The sequence below is a fragment of the Labrus mixtus genome, chromosome 1 (genome assembly GCF_963584025.1).
Source record: "Labrus mixtus chromosome 1, fLabMix1.1, whole genome shotgun sequence".
NCBI lineage: Eukaryota > Metazoa > Chordata > Actinopteri > Labriformes > Labridae > Labrus > Labrus mixtus.
Window position 1 is genome coordinate 14,079,359 of NC_083612.1, and position 17,721 is coordinate 14,097,079.

Consider the following 17,721-nt stretch of genomic DNA (forward strand, 5'->3'; position numbering starts at 1 on the left):
ATGGATTAAAAAAAACAAACAGACTGTATGTCAAATGACCAGTGCACAGGGGCACTTTGTTGAAGTATACTTATTGGTGAAGATACTCTTCTGTAGTTTTTGCTTTACGTTTGTTTTGCTAAAAGGCTGCACAGAATGCACGTTGTGTTAAACTAGAGGAGATATTGATTTTCTAATTTTGTAAAGTAATAAAGGCTGTGAAACGATTGAAGTTGATTAGAAAGGTTGATGTTTCCCTCTTAAATTAAGTAAAGTATATGTGAAAATAAGCAAAGCAGTTCCAAAGTCAAATGAAGTGAGTAACCGGGCTGCGTTAAAGTATTTCTGTTGATACTGGTACTACCCCTGAGTCGCTGGTTGCCCAGTGGTTAGTGAGCGCGCTCTGTGTATGGAGGCTGTGGTCCTTCAAGCGAGTGCAAGTCCAACCTGTGGTTCCTCTCTCCCTGATATCTGACTCTATCTACTGTCCTATCTCTCCACTAAATGCACAAAAAGACCAAAAATAAATCTTGAGGAAAAAAATAACAATACTTGTACTACCCCTATTTGACCACAAGGCGTCAGTGCTCTGTAACAGAAGCTGCTCAGGTGTTTTTCCATGAGCAGGTACTGCAGCTAATTATGAAGCTGCATGAGGAGAAAAAAACACTCACTCACTAAACACACACCTATTTCTTTGGCCTGAACTCAAGGTTTCTCTTCATGTGAAACTCGGTGTCCTCCAGCTTTAGGTTTAATGTTTTGCTTTTGTTTTGCTTTCTTATTAATTCATTTATCAAGCTGTGACCTCAGACTACAAAGCTACATTCTGTGGAGACATCAGATGGAATTAAAGTGCATCACTGCAGGGACAGAAAGGTCTGGAGCGCTGTATGCTTCTTTTATTGACTGTTAATGAGAAAAAGTAACAAGTTCGCTTCAGGCCACACACACACACACACACACACACACACACACACACACACACACACACACACACACACACACACACACACACTTTCCCATGCCAGCCCAGTCGAGCCTCCTGTGGCCCTGAATGCCTGAATGTTTGTGTAATATCAGCAGAACTACTGAGCAGCTTCTTCTTACATTAAGCATTCATGGAGGTCATCGTTGCTGATGTAAACATTAATGTTTTAATATTGAAAGAAACTTTGTTTGTGTTTACTTTATATGATTGTAAGATGCTCTAAAGGCTTACAGAGCACAGTTTTACCATTTGCTTTGGTTAATAAATGCTGCATGGATTTAATCTACATAAGTAATGGCTGAAACCGACACTAAGGAGGACTTCATGTGAAGTCCAGGGCATTGCAGAGAGAAGTATTGTGCTCTTTATGATGCGATATGAAACAATATGACAGGTCACAACATGTCACAATTTATTGTTCCCTACTGGCTCAAGTGATACACTCATTTAGCCTCCACTAGTAGCGTCAATAAATAAAAACCTCCACTATGAGTGAAAGTCAGTACAGGTGTAGAATTATTACAGTGCATTAAATAAAATGTGAGATGATTGCCCTCATTGTCTTCACCCGTGCCGTTAGTCTCCCCTCTGTCTGATTGTGTTAGTTGAGTCTCAGTGGTCTGGACATTTAGAGCATTAAGTCTTTGTTTGCCTTCTTTGTTAAATAAATTGTTGAATGTCTGCACTTCGTTCCTCCTCAAAGTTTTATACTTCTTCCTACTCCTTTTCAGGCATATCAATTGAATATATGTAATTTTCTTCTTCTCTTTCTTTTTTTTGAAATTATTTGAACATTGTTTTTTGTTTATTGTATTTTCGTGCTTTTCATTTTGTTTTGTATTTTTGATATGTTTGATTTTATTTGATATGTCTGAAATAAATGTAATCAATCAAAAAAAAAAATTTAATCAATCAATGTTTTTGAAGGACTGTGACAGAACACTGGTATCCAGGTTTCAATCAAACACAAAGAAAAGTCCAACTGGGAAAACACAAGGAGCAGTCTAGGGGATGACATATGACGAACTGACCACAAGAGGGAATAGACACACGGGTAATCAGACACAGGGGAGACTAACACAGGTGAAGACAAGCAGGGCAATCAAAATGGAGGGAAACAAGTTCATTAAATCTTTAGCTGTCAAAGGGTTCATGAGTGAATTGCACATTAACTTCCTCTGACGTGTAGCGTTGGAGAGGAACAAGGAGGAATGAAATAGAAAGATAAAACTGAACTTTGAGATGGAGAACAGTCGTTCTGCAAATGTACAAATAAGCTGCATACCATTGAAGAGTGTGACACGAAAAAAACTCATCATATTTTCATGTTTGAATCACTTCATTAAAAAATAACATCCTTCTTTACATTTGTAGTTTTTAATAATAGCTGAATAATAATGCTAATGATGTGTCGTCTGTGTTGTAGTATTTGTGTCGTCGGGACAGACGGGTGGTGCTCTTCACTGACACAGGCTGCTCTGCTGCAGATGCTCACAGTGTTGGGGCCTCCCCGGTGTTTTGGTTGATGAGGTGTAGTTTGTGTGGCAGACTCCCCTCTGATACATTATTAATAGTTGTTACGCTCCAGGCACTCTTCTTTCTACTTCTGCTGAGCTTCAAACTTACATAGTTCTTTCTCTTTCATTCAATATAGAAATCCTTCTCATTTTCTCTCCTTGTGTCCGTGTTGTGTCTCTGTTGACTAGACCCCCCACTGCTGCTCCGTCTCCTCCTCCTCCTCCTCCTCCTCCTCCTCCTCCAACACCATCGTCATCTCTGACTCGGCTGCTGATTGCTCTGTTGAAGACCTTCATCCTCTATAACACTTTACGCAAATGTTCCAGCTGCTCATGGATGAGCAAAAGAAAGCAATTACCGGGTTTGGAAAGGGAGAGAGGGGATTTATTTGATTGTAGTGTAATGGTTGTTTCTCTGTCTCTGGTGTTCATTTAGAGGAGAGAGAGAGAGAGAGGGAGAGAGAGAGAGACTGGGCGGAATTTCACAGCACTGTCAGCTCAGCAGCACAAATGAAACAAGATAAGAGGTGAAGTTTGAAAACCATTTGGCAGAGCACCGGGAGGAGGAACCGATTCTCTGATGATTTAGCGAAGCCTTAAAGACAGACTGCTGAGGTAAACGTTAATAATGTGGAAGAGTTTCGAAAGGAGAGCTGCAACAGATTAGAAAAAAAAAGTGCTTGTTCTCATTCTGTCAGTGCTGGATAAGACGATCAATAAAAAATATGAAATCTGTCACTTAAATATGAAGGTACAGCCAGCAGAAAGATAGCTCAGCTAATCAGAAAGACCGTGAAGGTGGAAACAGCACAAAGCTCTGGGAAAATGTTGTGAAATTAAATTACCAGTTCTAATACAGCTCAGAAAGTCATGTGTTACATTTCGTTGTTTAACGTTCTAAAAAATACAAAGTGTACAATCAACATTTTAGCCGGCATCAAGCAACCAGCAGAGCTTCATTGTTGGCCGTGTGTGGACGAGGAGTCTAGACTAGGTTCCCCCAGAAGACCACTGTTTGGGTTCACATAAAAATACCATGGATTTCCCCTTGTGGGACATTAAATAATCTCATTATTATTTGATCACAAACCCATTTTCTAAACCTACTGTGCAGAATGATCTGGTCTATCATGTTTAAATTACTGATAGATGCTTGAATGAAGAATGTGCAACATTTTACACTTACATGTAGCAGATATTAAGTCGGCCTATATCCTCTGTAAAGATATCTCTGAGTCATGACTGTCTACAATGACGGCTCAGGTCATTCTGTGTCAATTTACATTCACTGTGAAACTACGGGCTAACATTAGCCTGCTTACACAACAATGAAGGCCCCAGACAATTGCAGCAAGGATCATTTTGTCTACAGCTTGCGCTTAATGGTGTTTAATTATGGTGCGTTCCATTTTACAATGCCCCTTATGTAAATGCAAGGAGAGGGGGGGTTGGTGGTGTGTCGCTGAGGGAGAGCAGAGGCTTTGTTTGGTTTCATGCTGGTGCTCAAGGGTGACATCTATTGGATCAAAAAGTCGCACATTCTTCCTTTAAATGCTCTTTAAAACATTTAAAGGCAGTTGTCATATCCCCCTCAGTTTATCCTTAATCTTATGCTGTTCATTTTTATGATTTAGTAAAAGTTGGTTGGGTAATTTAACATCATTAACATTATGTCAGAAACATTGCAAAACAAACTCCATAAAGGTTAATGCACCAAAGTCAAATTCCTCGTATGTGCACACATACTTGGCCAATAAAGATTGAAAAATTCTCATTCAAAGGTCAGTGGTGAGGTTGAGGCAAAAATAACATCTTTGGCTAGATTCATTTAGTTTGCAAGAGACCAAGTTTTCTCCTAGTTAAAAATCCTTTGTTTGACCCTTACAACCACCCCTACCTCCCAATCTCTACACTGACTCGTTTAAATGTAATCCTAACTGACAGCATAAAACACAAAGTGAACAGTTAAGAGGTAAAATAATAAAGAAATGAAACAATTTCATAGAAATAAAATGCTTTTTAAATCAATATTTGTCTCAAATGAGTGTTGTCTTTCGAAAGCATAGGTGTGAAATAAAGGGGATTATATACAGAAGGCAGTTTATTACAGCTAAAAGAAACCCAAACATGGTGAGGAAGGACCCCGATGCAGACTCTTTAACTTCATTAGAGAGCTTAAGAAGTGCTTATTGTTTATTATTTCACTTTGGTGCTAGTCAGGCTTCTTCTGCTTTAAGTTTTCTGCTAAGCTAAGCTGCTGGAGCCTTGAAAGTATATTTAATGGAGATATGGGAGAGGTATTGATTTTCTCATCTTAAACTTACTGCCAGAAGGCATACAAGTGTATTCCTCCACATATCCAACTTTTTTTTGCTTTTAGATTAAAACTCGGGAAGAAAGTTGCTCATCCAGGTGAACCTCTTGGACACCTGGATGAGACACCTTCTTGGACATTCATTTTCAAAGTGCTCTCATGAAGTGCAGCGGATGTTTGGTTTCTGTTTTCACCGGATGCTTCGACATCCACCTCCTCTGAGACCCCCAACAACACACAAACAAATCCAATAACGCAGGGTTCAACGAAGTGTTAATTTCATCAAGTGAGTCAATTTCTGGATACCATGAAGCCTGTGGTCTCCGTCCGTCGAGTAACTAAGGATCCACTGTAATGTTATCACAGTCAGCTCATGTGAATGGCAGCAGAGGCCATGAAGGGACTCTGTTCATGGGGGTTTATGTAATTCCTCCTCTAATTACAGGACCGGGAGACAGACTAGCTATCAGGAGGGACGTTAATATCATTAGTGTGGAGGAAAGAGGAGGAATGAAATGCGTGGGGTGAAGTGTGCGGCTGTGTGGGAGAAATTAAGGCTGGATCGTAGAAAAGCCAGAAGGTAATGAAAAATGCAGGCGGGTGGCAGCAGACACAGTCCTTCTCAGGTGTCTGCGCTCCTCACTGGATCAGAATAGCCTAATTAGGATAAATTATTTATCAGGATTGTTTTTCGTCTCAGCAGCTTCGCAGAGACGACGCACAGTATGAACAGACCGTTTCTGCACAGAGAGTCAGAGCGGCTGAACAAAGGAAACGAGCGCATGAAGGAAACTGCCTTTTCTAAGGATTTAAAACTGAACAGAAATAGACCAATATTTAAATAACACCGTCTTCAAAATCATCAGAAATGCAACAGAAAAAGGAACTGATTCAAATGAAATCCTTCATTAAAATGTAGAGTATCCCATCAATTCTGAAGATCTTTTACTTAAGACAATGGAGGAGCGATGGCAGAACACAGTTAGCCTCTACAGCTGTAGGTTCAGTGTTGTGAATATTAAGCGGATGGGTTTAAATAATTATTCAGATGATCAATCGAATCACAAAGGATTCCAGCAGACTGACTTCATTTACTGGCCTGAAAAGATGTTTTTTCTTAAAGATTATTTTTGGACTTGTATGCCTTTATTAAAGAGGAAAGGAGTGTGGATTGAGTGGGTACAGGGATGAGAGGGTGGGGAATGACACTCGGCCGAGTACAGACTGCAGAGGGTCTACGTCCAACCTGAGGAACGCCTCTATCCATACTGTGCACAAATATAACCACTAGGCTTTGCCACGCCCTGAAAAGAGGTTCTTGTTTTGATGATGACAAAAAGGATTAACTTGTGCATTTACGTACGGTAAGCAAGGCCATGAGGGGGGAACGAGGGGAAAGCTTCGCGGGCCAAGACACATGTGGGCCCCCATGGAGGTCATCAAAAACACGTGGTCCATCGTCAAGTGAAGCAAATATAATTTTAAACTTAAATACTCAATTGAACTTCTTATAGCAACAACAATACATGTATTATTTATTTTTTATTTCAGTAAAATGTAGCCTGTTTCAAAATGTAAAACCCCACTTTTTAAATGTTATGAGCTTATCTTTTGTAACGTTAACGCCATGGGTGGGCCCATTGAACGTAAGTGTTAGTCAGTAATATTGGACCGTGTATTGTCATGCAAAGGCCTACACAAAAGATGGGAAGCTTAAAAAGGAGAGAAGAAGAATGAGCTGGCTGAGGCCCAACAAGAACTTGTTAACAAACTTTTTTGAAGTCAGCTCCAAATGTCAATCGCAGCAAGGCCCGAGGAGGCGAGTGTTATCGAGGCTGAAGCTCTGATCCGACATGCATGTGTACGAATATTATCAGTATTGTTACAGAAGAGAATTATATACATTATGCACATAATCTATGTATCAAAAAGAACTATGAAACAAGGTTTTAAATAACTCTGGATGAAGAGTTAACCGTTTTGTGTAAAGGGAAACTCTGAATAACCATAGTAACCAAAGTGGCACCTTTACATTGCTCACTTTTGTGCAACTGAAACACAAAGAATGTTATTTTTTTTGAAGACAAAGAAAAACTTTTTAAGGAACTCATGCCTGTTCATATGCTTTCTAGGGAAAGTCTAGCACCAGAATGGGTCATCAAAACAGTTACACATTAGTCTAATTGATGGAAATGCAGCAGCTTGCAGTTGATCTAAAGGATAATCAACCAGTCACAGATTTCACAAGACTGCTGTTTTATATGTAACCTGCAAAAAGTTAGAGGAAAAGATCAGACCAGCGGATTAAGAAAAATGCTTTTATTTTTTTTACACCTTTAAAAAGCACATTTTTAAAGCACAAAGATTTACTCTGTATATAAACACCTCTCGTCCTTAGACTAAAAAATGGTAGCATTTGCACATTGTGCTTGGATTGCAAAGTCTGTACAACTTCTCTGGGTCTCCTGTGGTGTCACAACCCCAGTAAACATTTTATTGCATAAATCACATTTGACCTCTGCGGCCACATGTTGAAGTCTTCAACAGAAAGTTGGAAATAAACACAACTTGTTAAACGTAGGAAACTGAAGTTGTCATTCCTGTGCCACAGTGAACAATAATAGCTAGCAGCTTCCTGAATGAAGGCGTTGCACATTATTTTGAACACAAAGACAAATGAAACCCAACAAATATACAACTGAAATCATGTGACTGGAAAATGGAAAGTTGTGCTTTTGTGTCTATCTAGCAAAACATCTCACTCCTCTGCAAATTATTCCAGCGAACGATGAACGAAACACAAACTCCTGAAAGAGAAAACAAAAAGCTGAAGGATAATCTGCAGCTAAAGGCTCGTTTAAAACAGTAGCCGACTAAATGCTTATCTCTTTTTGCACGCATCCCCTTTCACTGAAACAAGCTTTTAATCTTTCTTTTGTACTATTATCTACTAAACCTACATCTGAAAAACGTCTTTTCTCAAAAGGCAGTGTCTCTCTGCGACGCCTCCATGACATTGAATGTCATTAAATGCTGAATGGAAGTCGGTTTGCACAAAAATATACAAATTCAAACTTGAATCGATGACTTTGGTATAAACAAAATGGAGAATCACACTCAACACGTCTATTCCTGAATGTTCTCTTTAAAACAACATTTTTCTAAATGTCCTGTAAAAATGACTCATGACTCAAAAAAATGCTACCAGGAAATTAACACAGCAAAGACCAGCAAGCGTAAAAAAAACAACCTGTATTATCAAAAAGAAAAAAGTACACTCATCACTATCCTCTTGGAAAACTTCTCTTCTTTGTTTTTTTAATTTGAAAACGAAGCATCAATGTAATACCAGTATAAACCTCTAGGATGAAGGAAGAGTCACGTTGTAGCAGTGAGAAGAAGTGGATGTGATGGTAAGACTGGGAAGGTCATGTTATATTCTTACGTCTAAGAAATGATTTGATCTGAAAAATACTTGAACTGATCCTGACTTGAATCCTTTCAAACTCCGAATGAAAGTGTTTTTTTTTTTTTTTAGCAGGATTCATACATTTATGAATAATCTGGTGCTTCTTGTTTTAGGACACTATATTGTACTATAGTTTGTATTTTCTGTAGTTATGTTGAGTTACATGTTTTGTGCTATTTAATGTACGAGTTTAATAAGCTGATTTCTTGTATGTAAAGTCTCTTGTGAATTTGTTTTGGAGTTTCATGTATTAAAAGGCCATGCTAGAAACAAGCTTTGAATGCTGTGACGTGTGGCACTGATAAACAAACGATTAAGTCATATTTACTGGACCAACAGTGAGTATTTTCTTTGCAAAACGCGTCTTTTTTTCTAATAACGCTGTGACTTTTTCTTGAATTATTACAACTTCTTTTACTACTAATCATCTGTGATTATTTCTTCTTAAGGTTAGCTCTAAAACTCTGTTATAAATCCTCACTAAGTTTTGAATGTCGCAGCTGAGCTGAAGATGAAGCTGTACGGTCAGAGAGAAACACCCAGAGGATTTAGAACTGTTTGAACGAAAGCAAATCAGCTGTCATGGTAGCAAAGCTTTTTTTTTTAAAAATAAATCAGAGACTTCTTAGAATCAGTCTTTAAATACACTGGAAGTTCAACAACTTAAAAGCAGACCATAAGGGGGAAAAGTTTTCCGTTTTATGAAAATGGCCAAAGAAAAATCCACCATCAACACCTTCCGAGGACCAAACCAGCCCGAGTGTCCTGCTTCCCATTAATAATCTTTAAGCTAGATCGATGAGAGCCTCATTAATGCTGAGGGCTCCACTTTGTTTTCTTTGCGGGTGTGATGCCACTGGATGCTGACTCATCCACAGACAGGCGACGGTACTGTGTGCAGCCTCTCAGGCCTATTAGCCGGGTGAATTGTTAGTGTCTCGACGAGGCCGTTTCTCCTCGCACAGCGGTCAACAGGGCAGCACTCAAGATTAAAAACGCTGAGTTCATGCACCCACAGCAGCCCAGAGGAGCAATGAGAGCCTGCAGGGACTGACAGCCTCTTCGTGTTGGTGCAGACTTCACCTCGACCTTCAGCTCTTCTCACATTGTCTATTTAAATGTTAGAAATTGGCATGTTAGTGAGACGCAGCTCTGCCGGAGCACACAACTTCACACTTGAGTCCTGCAATTATGATCTGCGAGTAAAGAGTCATAGGTGAGTTTTCAAGTAAACAACAATCTTAGAAGGTGGAAAGGGAACGTGAAAATCTATCAAATGAAGCTACAAATAATGATGCTGTTGTACAAACCAAAGGACATTTTGACAGCAAGGTCAAGGTTTATATGAAGCTTAAGTTGGTCAGTTAAGGAAAGTCTAAAGGAAAAGCATCAAGTTTAGTCATTACTATTGAAACCCTAAGCAGACGGAGGGCTTCTGTAGTAATGGGCGGCTGTGGATCAGTGGTATAGTCAGTCAATAACGTAGTGGCAGTGTTACCTTCAGTGTTACACTCGGACCCATCTGTCTTTCAGTTGGAACCTTTGTCGACTAGAAAAAACAACAACTCAGCTTTAGAAAGTTGAATTGTGGGCATGTAGAGAGGAGACCTGCAGGAAGCCTGAGCCAGTTGAACCATCTGACGTCAAACTTGGTGGCTTGTTTTGTTCCTCAGAGCTGATTTCAAGCAGCTCGACAAACACTTAATCCATGACTGAATATCAAGATGAGAGGAAAAGCAAACAAGTTAAAGATGAGCTTGCTTAAAAAACAACAACATAAACTTCCTCTAAAATAATTTGTCAATAGTTAAAACTACTGTGTTTTAGGGAGAAATGGTTTTAAAAAAAAACAACAGAAAGCTGCCAGTTAGGAAGCATGAAGTAAAAAGACAGCCAAATTAATTTATCTCACATCTTTCTTACAAACTTACATCATTTTTATATTTTAAACTTTGAAGATTCCAATGTTAAAGGGTAAAAATAAGGTTCTAGGGGACAAATAAAAAACTAAATGTTCATCATATTTAGATTTTTTTGGAATCATTCTCAAAACTATTTTTCTTATATATTCTGTGTATTTGTTTCAATAAACTCTCAAACCAGTTAAAAAATACAATGGAGAAGAGAATTGTGGTGGATGATGAATGTAGGAAATGTGAGTCAGATTAAACAACCCAAGAAGGTTCATCTTCCTCTAGCATCATATATTGTTACTCTAAACAGCGCGCACGCACACACGCGCACACACACACACACACACACACACACACACACAATGTGCTCTTCCTGAACACAAACACACACACTCTGAAACTAGGTCTGTGCATAATTACAAACACTAGCTCAAGGAAATAAACCGGGAGAGGAGAGCTACAGTCGATGTTGCAGGAAAGAAAAAACCTGCAACTGAGCACATGTGAAACATTTAGTGTTGAGCTGCAGCTGAATAAACTCATCCTTTAGTTAATGATCCTCCACCACACAGACACACAATGTGAGCACCGCCTCACATTCATTTATTCACCAAGTTCTCACACAAGAATATCATCTCTGCTGTTTTTCCACACAATGCTTACAGTTGGTCTAGTTGTGCTTGGCACGGATCCCTTTTAAGTAGTTTTTCCAGCGTTTGACCACATCCTTAAAAATGGGAGAGTTGTCTATAGATGCAATGAGCTGCAGCTGGTTAATGTGTGTGGTGTGATAGTCCCAGCGTGCCAGGTTGGGCGCAGTGCCCAACATGAAGTGACGCAGGTCATAGATGCTCCCTGACCCCGTGTCAAAGAGCGGCAGCATGGCCCTCAGAGACTCTATGCCGCGGCTGAACAGCTGACCCGCCTCCCTGCCCAGCTTCTCCCCAGCCGTGTCAGTCAAGTCAAAGAGTCCCAGCAGAGAGTAGATGAAGCCGTTGAGGACAAAGGAGCTGGGCGTGGTGGGGTATTCTTCATACCAGTCATATTTGTTCATGAACACAGCTTTGACCCCGTGCTGCGCTGAAGGCACCTTGTATGGTCCCACCGCCTTGAGGGCAGCGCTGAGGTAAGCCTGGTCCTTGGTGAGGAGGTACGCTCTCACCAGCGTCGACATGGCCTGACCCTGAGCCATAGCCGAGTACCAGCCGGGCTCCAAAGGTCGGAAGCCTTCACCCAGTTTACGTGTGACCATGATGGGCCAGCCGCCCCGCTCGTCCTGGTTGCGTAGTAGCCAGTCGCTGGCTGCAAAGAAGGCGGCCATGTGTGCAGTGGTGGAGATGGTGACATTGTCAACAAAGCCACGCCCATGTAGGACTAAACGCACCACTCGTCTGGGCATGATCTAGGCAAAGGCAGACAAAGGAATGTTTGAATGAGAGTTCTGCATTTAGTCTATAGTGCTTATTGTGTGTGCTTGTGAAAATATAAAACCAGAGTCTAATTGTACAAAGACGTTTATCCACATTTAATCAACGTTTACACAGTTCAAAAATGTGTTAGAAATGCTGCACCATTAGTCATCTTGATATTCATTTTGATCTAATCCACCTGGAAGGAAGCTTGAAGTGGAAATCAATTTAGAAACATTATGTTTGGTCCAGTTATAAGCTGTAGCAAGCAATTATTTGATATTATATATTATATTGATTCATCTGTGGATTGTTTTTCAACTGATCGACGAATGGTTTAGTCTCAAACAACAATAATAATAAAAATAACAAAATTGACAATCAAAGCTCCTTAAAGCTCAGATGCAACAAAGCAGCAGATCTCACAGTAGAAAGCTTGAAACATGGACTTTTTTTTACAGTTTTGCTTGTAAATTAAACTAAAACATGTAAATAACATGGCTGTCTATTTATTATTCCTCAAATGGTTTCAGCTCTAATCTACAGATGTTTTATTATAGCTCTAAACATTTGACATAAACCAACCTTTGTGGCCTTCACAGCCTTGGTGTTGGACAGACCGACGCCCTTCCTGAGGTCTGTGATCAGGTCTCGGGTCAGGGTGCTCCAGGCGGTTCTCGGCCCGATCCCATAGGTGATGTCATGGTCTTTGAAGGCGATGAGCTGCGTGTTGGTCACGTAGTGGATGGTGAAGGGTGGACCCTTCTCTGTGGTCTCCAGGATCACAGACACGCTGCCGTTAGAGGCGAACTTCAAGTCCAAGCTGAGGATGAAGTCTTTGGCGTTACCCAGCTGGAGGGAGACGCCTTCTGAGGACTCTGTGGTGGTCGGGCGGGGATAAAAAGAGGAGGTTTTGAAATATGTTTAACAAGAATTTAAAATTACCATAGAAAAGATTTTCTAAGCATTTCTTTGACTGCATTCAATGAGAAAGAAAGTAACCTCTTCTGACTGATTTTCTAATGATTACAGGATGACATTGGACTATTTTAAGCAGACTGACTGAAGCCTTTTGTGTGTGTGTGTGTGTGTGTGTGTGTGTGTGTGTGTGTGTGTGTGTGTGTGTGTGTGTGTGTGTGTGTGTGTGTGTGTGTCTCCTTTAACACACACTCCTTTGATGCTGTGCTTCTTTAAATCTAATCTTTTTGTTCTAACGATTCACTCTGTATTCACATCCTCTAATGATCAATAAGAGTCGGATCAGTTAAGAGAAATGTGAGGTCAAAACCCCATTCTTTAAGAAACTCATAATGTTCATCTCTGTGTGTGTGTGTGTGTGTGTGTGTGTGTGTGTGTGTGTGTGTGTGTGTGTGTGTGAGAGAGAGTCTCAGACGCACACAGGGACACGCTTCTCATGGGATGTTCAGAACAGATGTGTCACTGCACACTGGGCTTAATTAGGAGGAGAACCGGACAGACGGGAGAAAAAGAACAAAGCAGGAAAGTTGGAACAAGAGAGCCAAAGAAGAAGTTGATGCGCTGCAGCAACTTTTCTATTTGCATCTCAACATTGCCTTCCTCTCCAAAACTCAAAGATATGAACTCAAGATGAAATTCAGTTCCCATACTGCCACCACTCCTCATACATCATATCACATTGGTTTTTTTTTTGCCAGTCAGCCACTTTGCACGCTACTCTGAATTCATTTCAACCCCCCGAAGAACCAACAGCTAGTGGAATGAGCTCTCTCCTTTGGCCTTGTTACTCTTACTGCACAGTACAAACAAAAAAATAACTAAAAAAAAAACAAAAAAAAAAAAACCTTTCTCTCATCAGGGTGCCACAAAGGATGGAGACAGGAAAGAGTGTAGCAGTCATCAAAATGAAGGGTAATGGAATGATGGGTTGCCCTCAAAGCCGGACTGAGACGCAAAGGAGTGAAAATGAGCCAATAGTGAGAAGACAATAAGAATCAGAGAGAGAGAGAGAGAGAGAGAGAGATCTTGCATGACACTAGCTGTGAGAAAGCAGAAGCAGACAAGACACAAAGACAGTCGATCAGCGGGAAAATGAAGGAGAGAGCCAGTCTGGCAGGGGCCTCTGGATGACTACGGCTCTTTAATGCACTCATAAATCCATTACTTAAGGCAATGCAGAGAGTAAGTGGATTTGTACTCTGGCCCTGTGATTACTCTGGCATCAATAAAGGATGGGAAGGGAATATAGACGAGAATTCACCTCCTCTGCTTGGCTCCACGGCTGTTTAGCAATACGGCAGGAGTCAGAGATGACATGCAGCTGGGAAGACATCAGCAGGCCCACATGAGTGAGTGTGCTGAAGGAACAGTTGTACACATGTACAGAACGTGTCGTGCATAAGATCTAAGCAACAAGACTTTCAGGTTTTTTTTTTTTTTAATTAGTCATCCACATCTTACTGGACTGCAACAATGTGTCAATACAGGACAGACAGTGCCTCGTACAAGCATTGATTGAATACTGGAAGTTTTGATGTTTTGAGGACTACAAAAACGATGGGTCTCTTGATTAGTCAGGCAATCATATTCTGGATTAATATATTTGTCTGTAAAATGTCATAAACAGTTGATCAGGAGTGCCAAAGGCTATAGCCCTCAAAGCAGAAGCCCCCGGTACAGCTCCTACTCTACTTTACAAGGGTTGTCAAAAAAAACAACTGATTTTTAAACTTACATATGATTCTAGTTAAAGTTAAAAACCCAATAATACCTGTTTCAATACCATGGCAACAAAAAAGTAGTGCTACGCTCCCAGTATTGGGTAACTTCATTTTAATTGCTGTATTTGCACAATCTGGAGAGGCCTGCAGGACATCACTAACTACAGCACACTGGCCAAACGAACTGGACTTTAGGGTTGAAGCGTGCTTGGGCACGGTACGGATGGCCAGTGTGACCGTGCCCTGAAATGCGAAGAAACAGAGAGCTGTTGGAAAAGGCGGCAGGTAGTGAAGCTCCAACTCCTCAGAAAGTGAAGAAACTTTCATGTCACAGTTGAAATCAGATCACGTTTGCATTTATACCTGAGTGACATCTTTCTTGAAACAATGTGTGTCTGTTTGGTGGAGCAGCTAGTCCTCTGTTTCTGACAAAAAGGAGCTGCTAGAGAAGTGTTGAAATATTCAACAGGACTTAAGTGTCACCACAAAAACCACTGATGTGACCAAATCTACCAGGACCGAAATCTTATTATTCATAACTTTGAAGAGTCTTCTTCTGTTTATCATTGGCAAAGAAGCCCACTTCAACTCCTTTTGGATTCAACTTCCAAAGTTGGAGAGTACTTTTTCAAAGAGCTGAAGCCGCTGACGGCTGTTGCTCCTCTGCATCTCCGCACACAGATAAACCTTTCTGTTTCTGGCAGGGTTTGGTGAGAACAAACTGCATTTGTGAACTATCAAGGAACACAGAGAGAGTCAGACAATAGGCACTCAGTGGTGGACAGTTTTCGTGCAGGATTGTGCAGATGGTAGATGGTAGGTTATTATCACGGGACAGACGATTGATCCACTTGTCAGAGGATTTGAGAGGCTGTTCAACACCGCTGCCCTAGATACAGTAAGGAGGGGGAAAAAAGAGCCAAACAGAAAGAAGGGGAGTAGGTGGAGGGAGACAAAGACAGAAAGAGAAACTGACAGCAGAGACAAGAAAAGTTTGGATGAGCGAGCAGAAAACGGCGGTAAAATGGATAGAGGTAATATGATTACAACGTTTAGGAAGCACAAAAAGGCTGAGGGGTGATAAGTGGGTGGAAATGAGTAAATAGAGGTGGAAGACTGACTGAAACTGGGGGGGGGGGGGGAAGAAGAAGATTAATGGAGGGAGAGGTTTGCCGAGGGAGGTCTGAGGAGTGATGATGAAAACATGAGGATGTGGAGGAAAGAGAGAGCTATGACGGCAACTTGAAGCTGTAAGGCGAGATGTGCGAGGAGCACAGAGAGTGAGAGCGAGAGAGAGAGAGAGAGAGAGAGAAAAGTGGAGGGTGGAGGAATAAAATGAAATTGGTGATGATGATGAGAGGTTGAAAGTGGAGGAATTAGAAGGAGGTGAAAATTACAGTAGAGGCAGCAGCTCACAGAGGACACACGCAGAGGGAGAGTGTCCTGGAAATATCAGCAGGAGATCAAAGGAGAAGAAAAGACAGCTCACAGTCAGCACTGGGTAAAAGATTTGGACTTCTGCAAAATCCAAAAATAACTCCAGCACCAACCAGCTCTCTGCCATGGCCATTTAGCAGCAATAAAACTAGGCCAGATTTCACATCTCTACCCTAATAAAGTCAGATTTTATTTATAGTTTAGATATTTGGACCACTCAGAAATAAGCTGTTTCGTCACTACTTTACTTGAGTTCCACCACACGGTATAAAACAACACTACAGAACACAATCTATGCATCACCCTAAGGTGAAACAAGATAAGGAAAGCCTCTAATTGCTTTTTTTTTTTTTAATCAGGAAAATATGTCAATATTTCCAGCGACTTTAGCCACAGGCTTGTGTTTGCGGACTGAAGTTTTCAAGAAGCTATCCCAAACATGATATCAAACGTACTATTTCGACATTAAAGGATTCATATAATGTTGTTGTTTTTTTTTTTTTTCTCAATGTGTTCAGTTACAGAAAGTCAACTTCTATGTAAACCCTGCTTCTTTTTTTAGGTATATTTTTTGGGCTTGTTATTCATTTGATTTAGAGATAGGACAGTGGATAACGTCAGGAATCAGGGAGAGAGAGAGAGCGGGGAATGAAGACATTGGGGAAATGAGCCACAGGGCGGATTTGAACCTGGGCCACCCGCTTAGAGGACTATAGCCTCCTTACATGGTGTGAGCCGATAACCTCTGCGCTATCAACGCCCCAACTTGGCGTATTTTTTTTAATATGAAATCTGAGAATGTAACAATGATTTCTGAGATTACAATTGATTGGCTGTAGACAAATGAAACCATCTGCATTTTGATTGGATTCTTATAATCCTGGCTTTCACTCCGCAATGTGTTGTCAAAGAAGGCCACAGTTTATGGAGAAAGCTTCAGGACTACTTCAGGAGAGGCTACAAACCAAACATCAAGTGGATAGTCTCTACAACACGTGCGTGACTTTACGTAATTATGAAGCTCGCTTAGTTTACAAGACAAGCGGACTAAACCGAGTCCGCTTGTCCGCACATGGAAGAACGCAGAGAACATGAGGACATATTTTCAGTCAATCTAATCAGATACAGCCATGACATTCCGGGATTTCTCGATAATCAAGGCTGTCCATGTTGTGTACTTGTGCTCATGCATGAACTGTACCAGCATGCCAAGGAAGTGTGCTGTGCTTGAGTACGGATCAGAGCGCTCACACTAGTCAAGTTAGAGTTAAAGCGTGCTTTTAACTTAAGGAAGGAAAATGTGTAAAGTTTTCTTCTTCGAGTGTAAAATTTATAAAAAACTGAAAAATCATTTTAAATTTACTGATGTCTCCAAAAACCTGTGTTCATAAATCTAATTCAGCATTTCATCTGACGAGCTTCAACCATATCTGTAAATGGCACAGCTTACAGTGAAAAGAGGCAGATCATATTGCCATACAGAGTCTTCATTTCTTTAACTCAGCGGTGTTTCTTCTTAGAAACATTTCTAGACACGCAGACTGCATGCAGAGCACGGGCATATTAACCCGGCAGCAGGCATGGTTTCTCTTTAGTCATTCTCCATCTCGTAGAATGGACATTAATAGACAAAAGCCGAGTAAATTTCCCAGAGACAGTTGTCATTACTGCGCTTGAAACCGACGGTGAAACTTTAATTGCACTCCTTCAAATGGAATCACTCTCACCACATACCGCTGTCCTGAAGACATTTCTGTTTGGTACATAATGAAGAGAACGACAGGAGCGAAGAGGGAGAGAGTTTTATTCTTTCTATTTTTCCATCTTTATAGATCCACTTTCAGATGCATAAGTGAGAGCTGCACTCCATAAAGGGCTACACAAAGTCTGAGGGAGGCTGGAGCAGATTTTCTCAGAATCATATCAACCTTTGATAAAAAGAAATAAGATTCCTTTAAGTTTCAAACCTTCAGTCCTTTTATTATGAGGAGAC

General features: G+C 40.7%; 1 protein-coding gene across 1 annotated transcript in view; it reads right to left on the reverse strand.

The window, feature by feature from the left end:
* Positions 1-7,105: 7,105 nt before the first annotated feature.
* The window catches only part of glceb (glucuronic acid epimerase b), a 58,462-nt gene continuing 47,846 nt past the window's right edge, over positions 7,106-17,721 (reverse strand). The window contains exons 5-6 of the mRNA XM_061033548.1: positions 12,178-12,470; positions 7,106-11,585 (exon numbers count right to left, since the gene is read on the reverse strand). Coding sequence (XP_060889531.1) covers positions 10,854-11,585; positions 12,178-12,470 — 1,025 coding nt within the window. The 3' untranslated portion in view covers positions 7,106-10,853. The remainder of the gene's footprint in view (positions 11,586-12,177; positions 12,471-17,721) is intronic.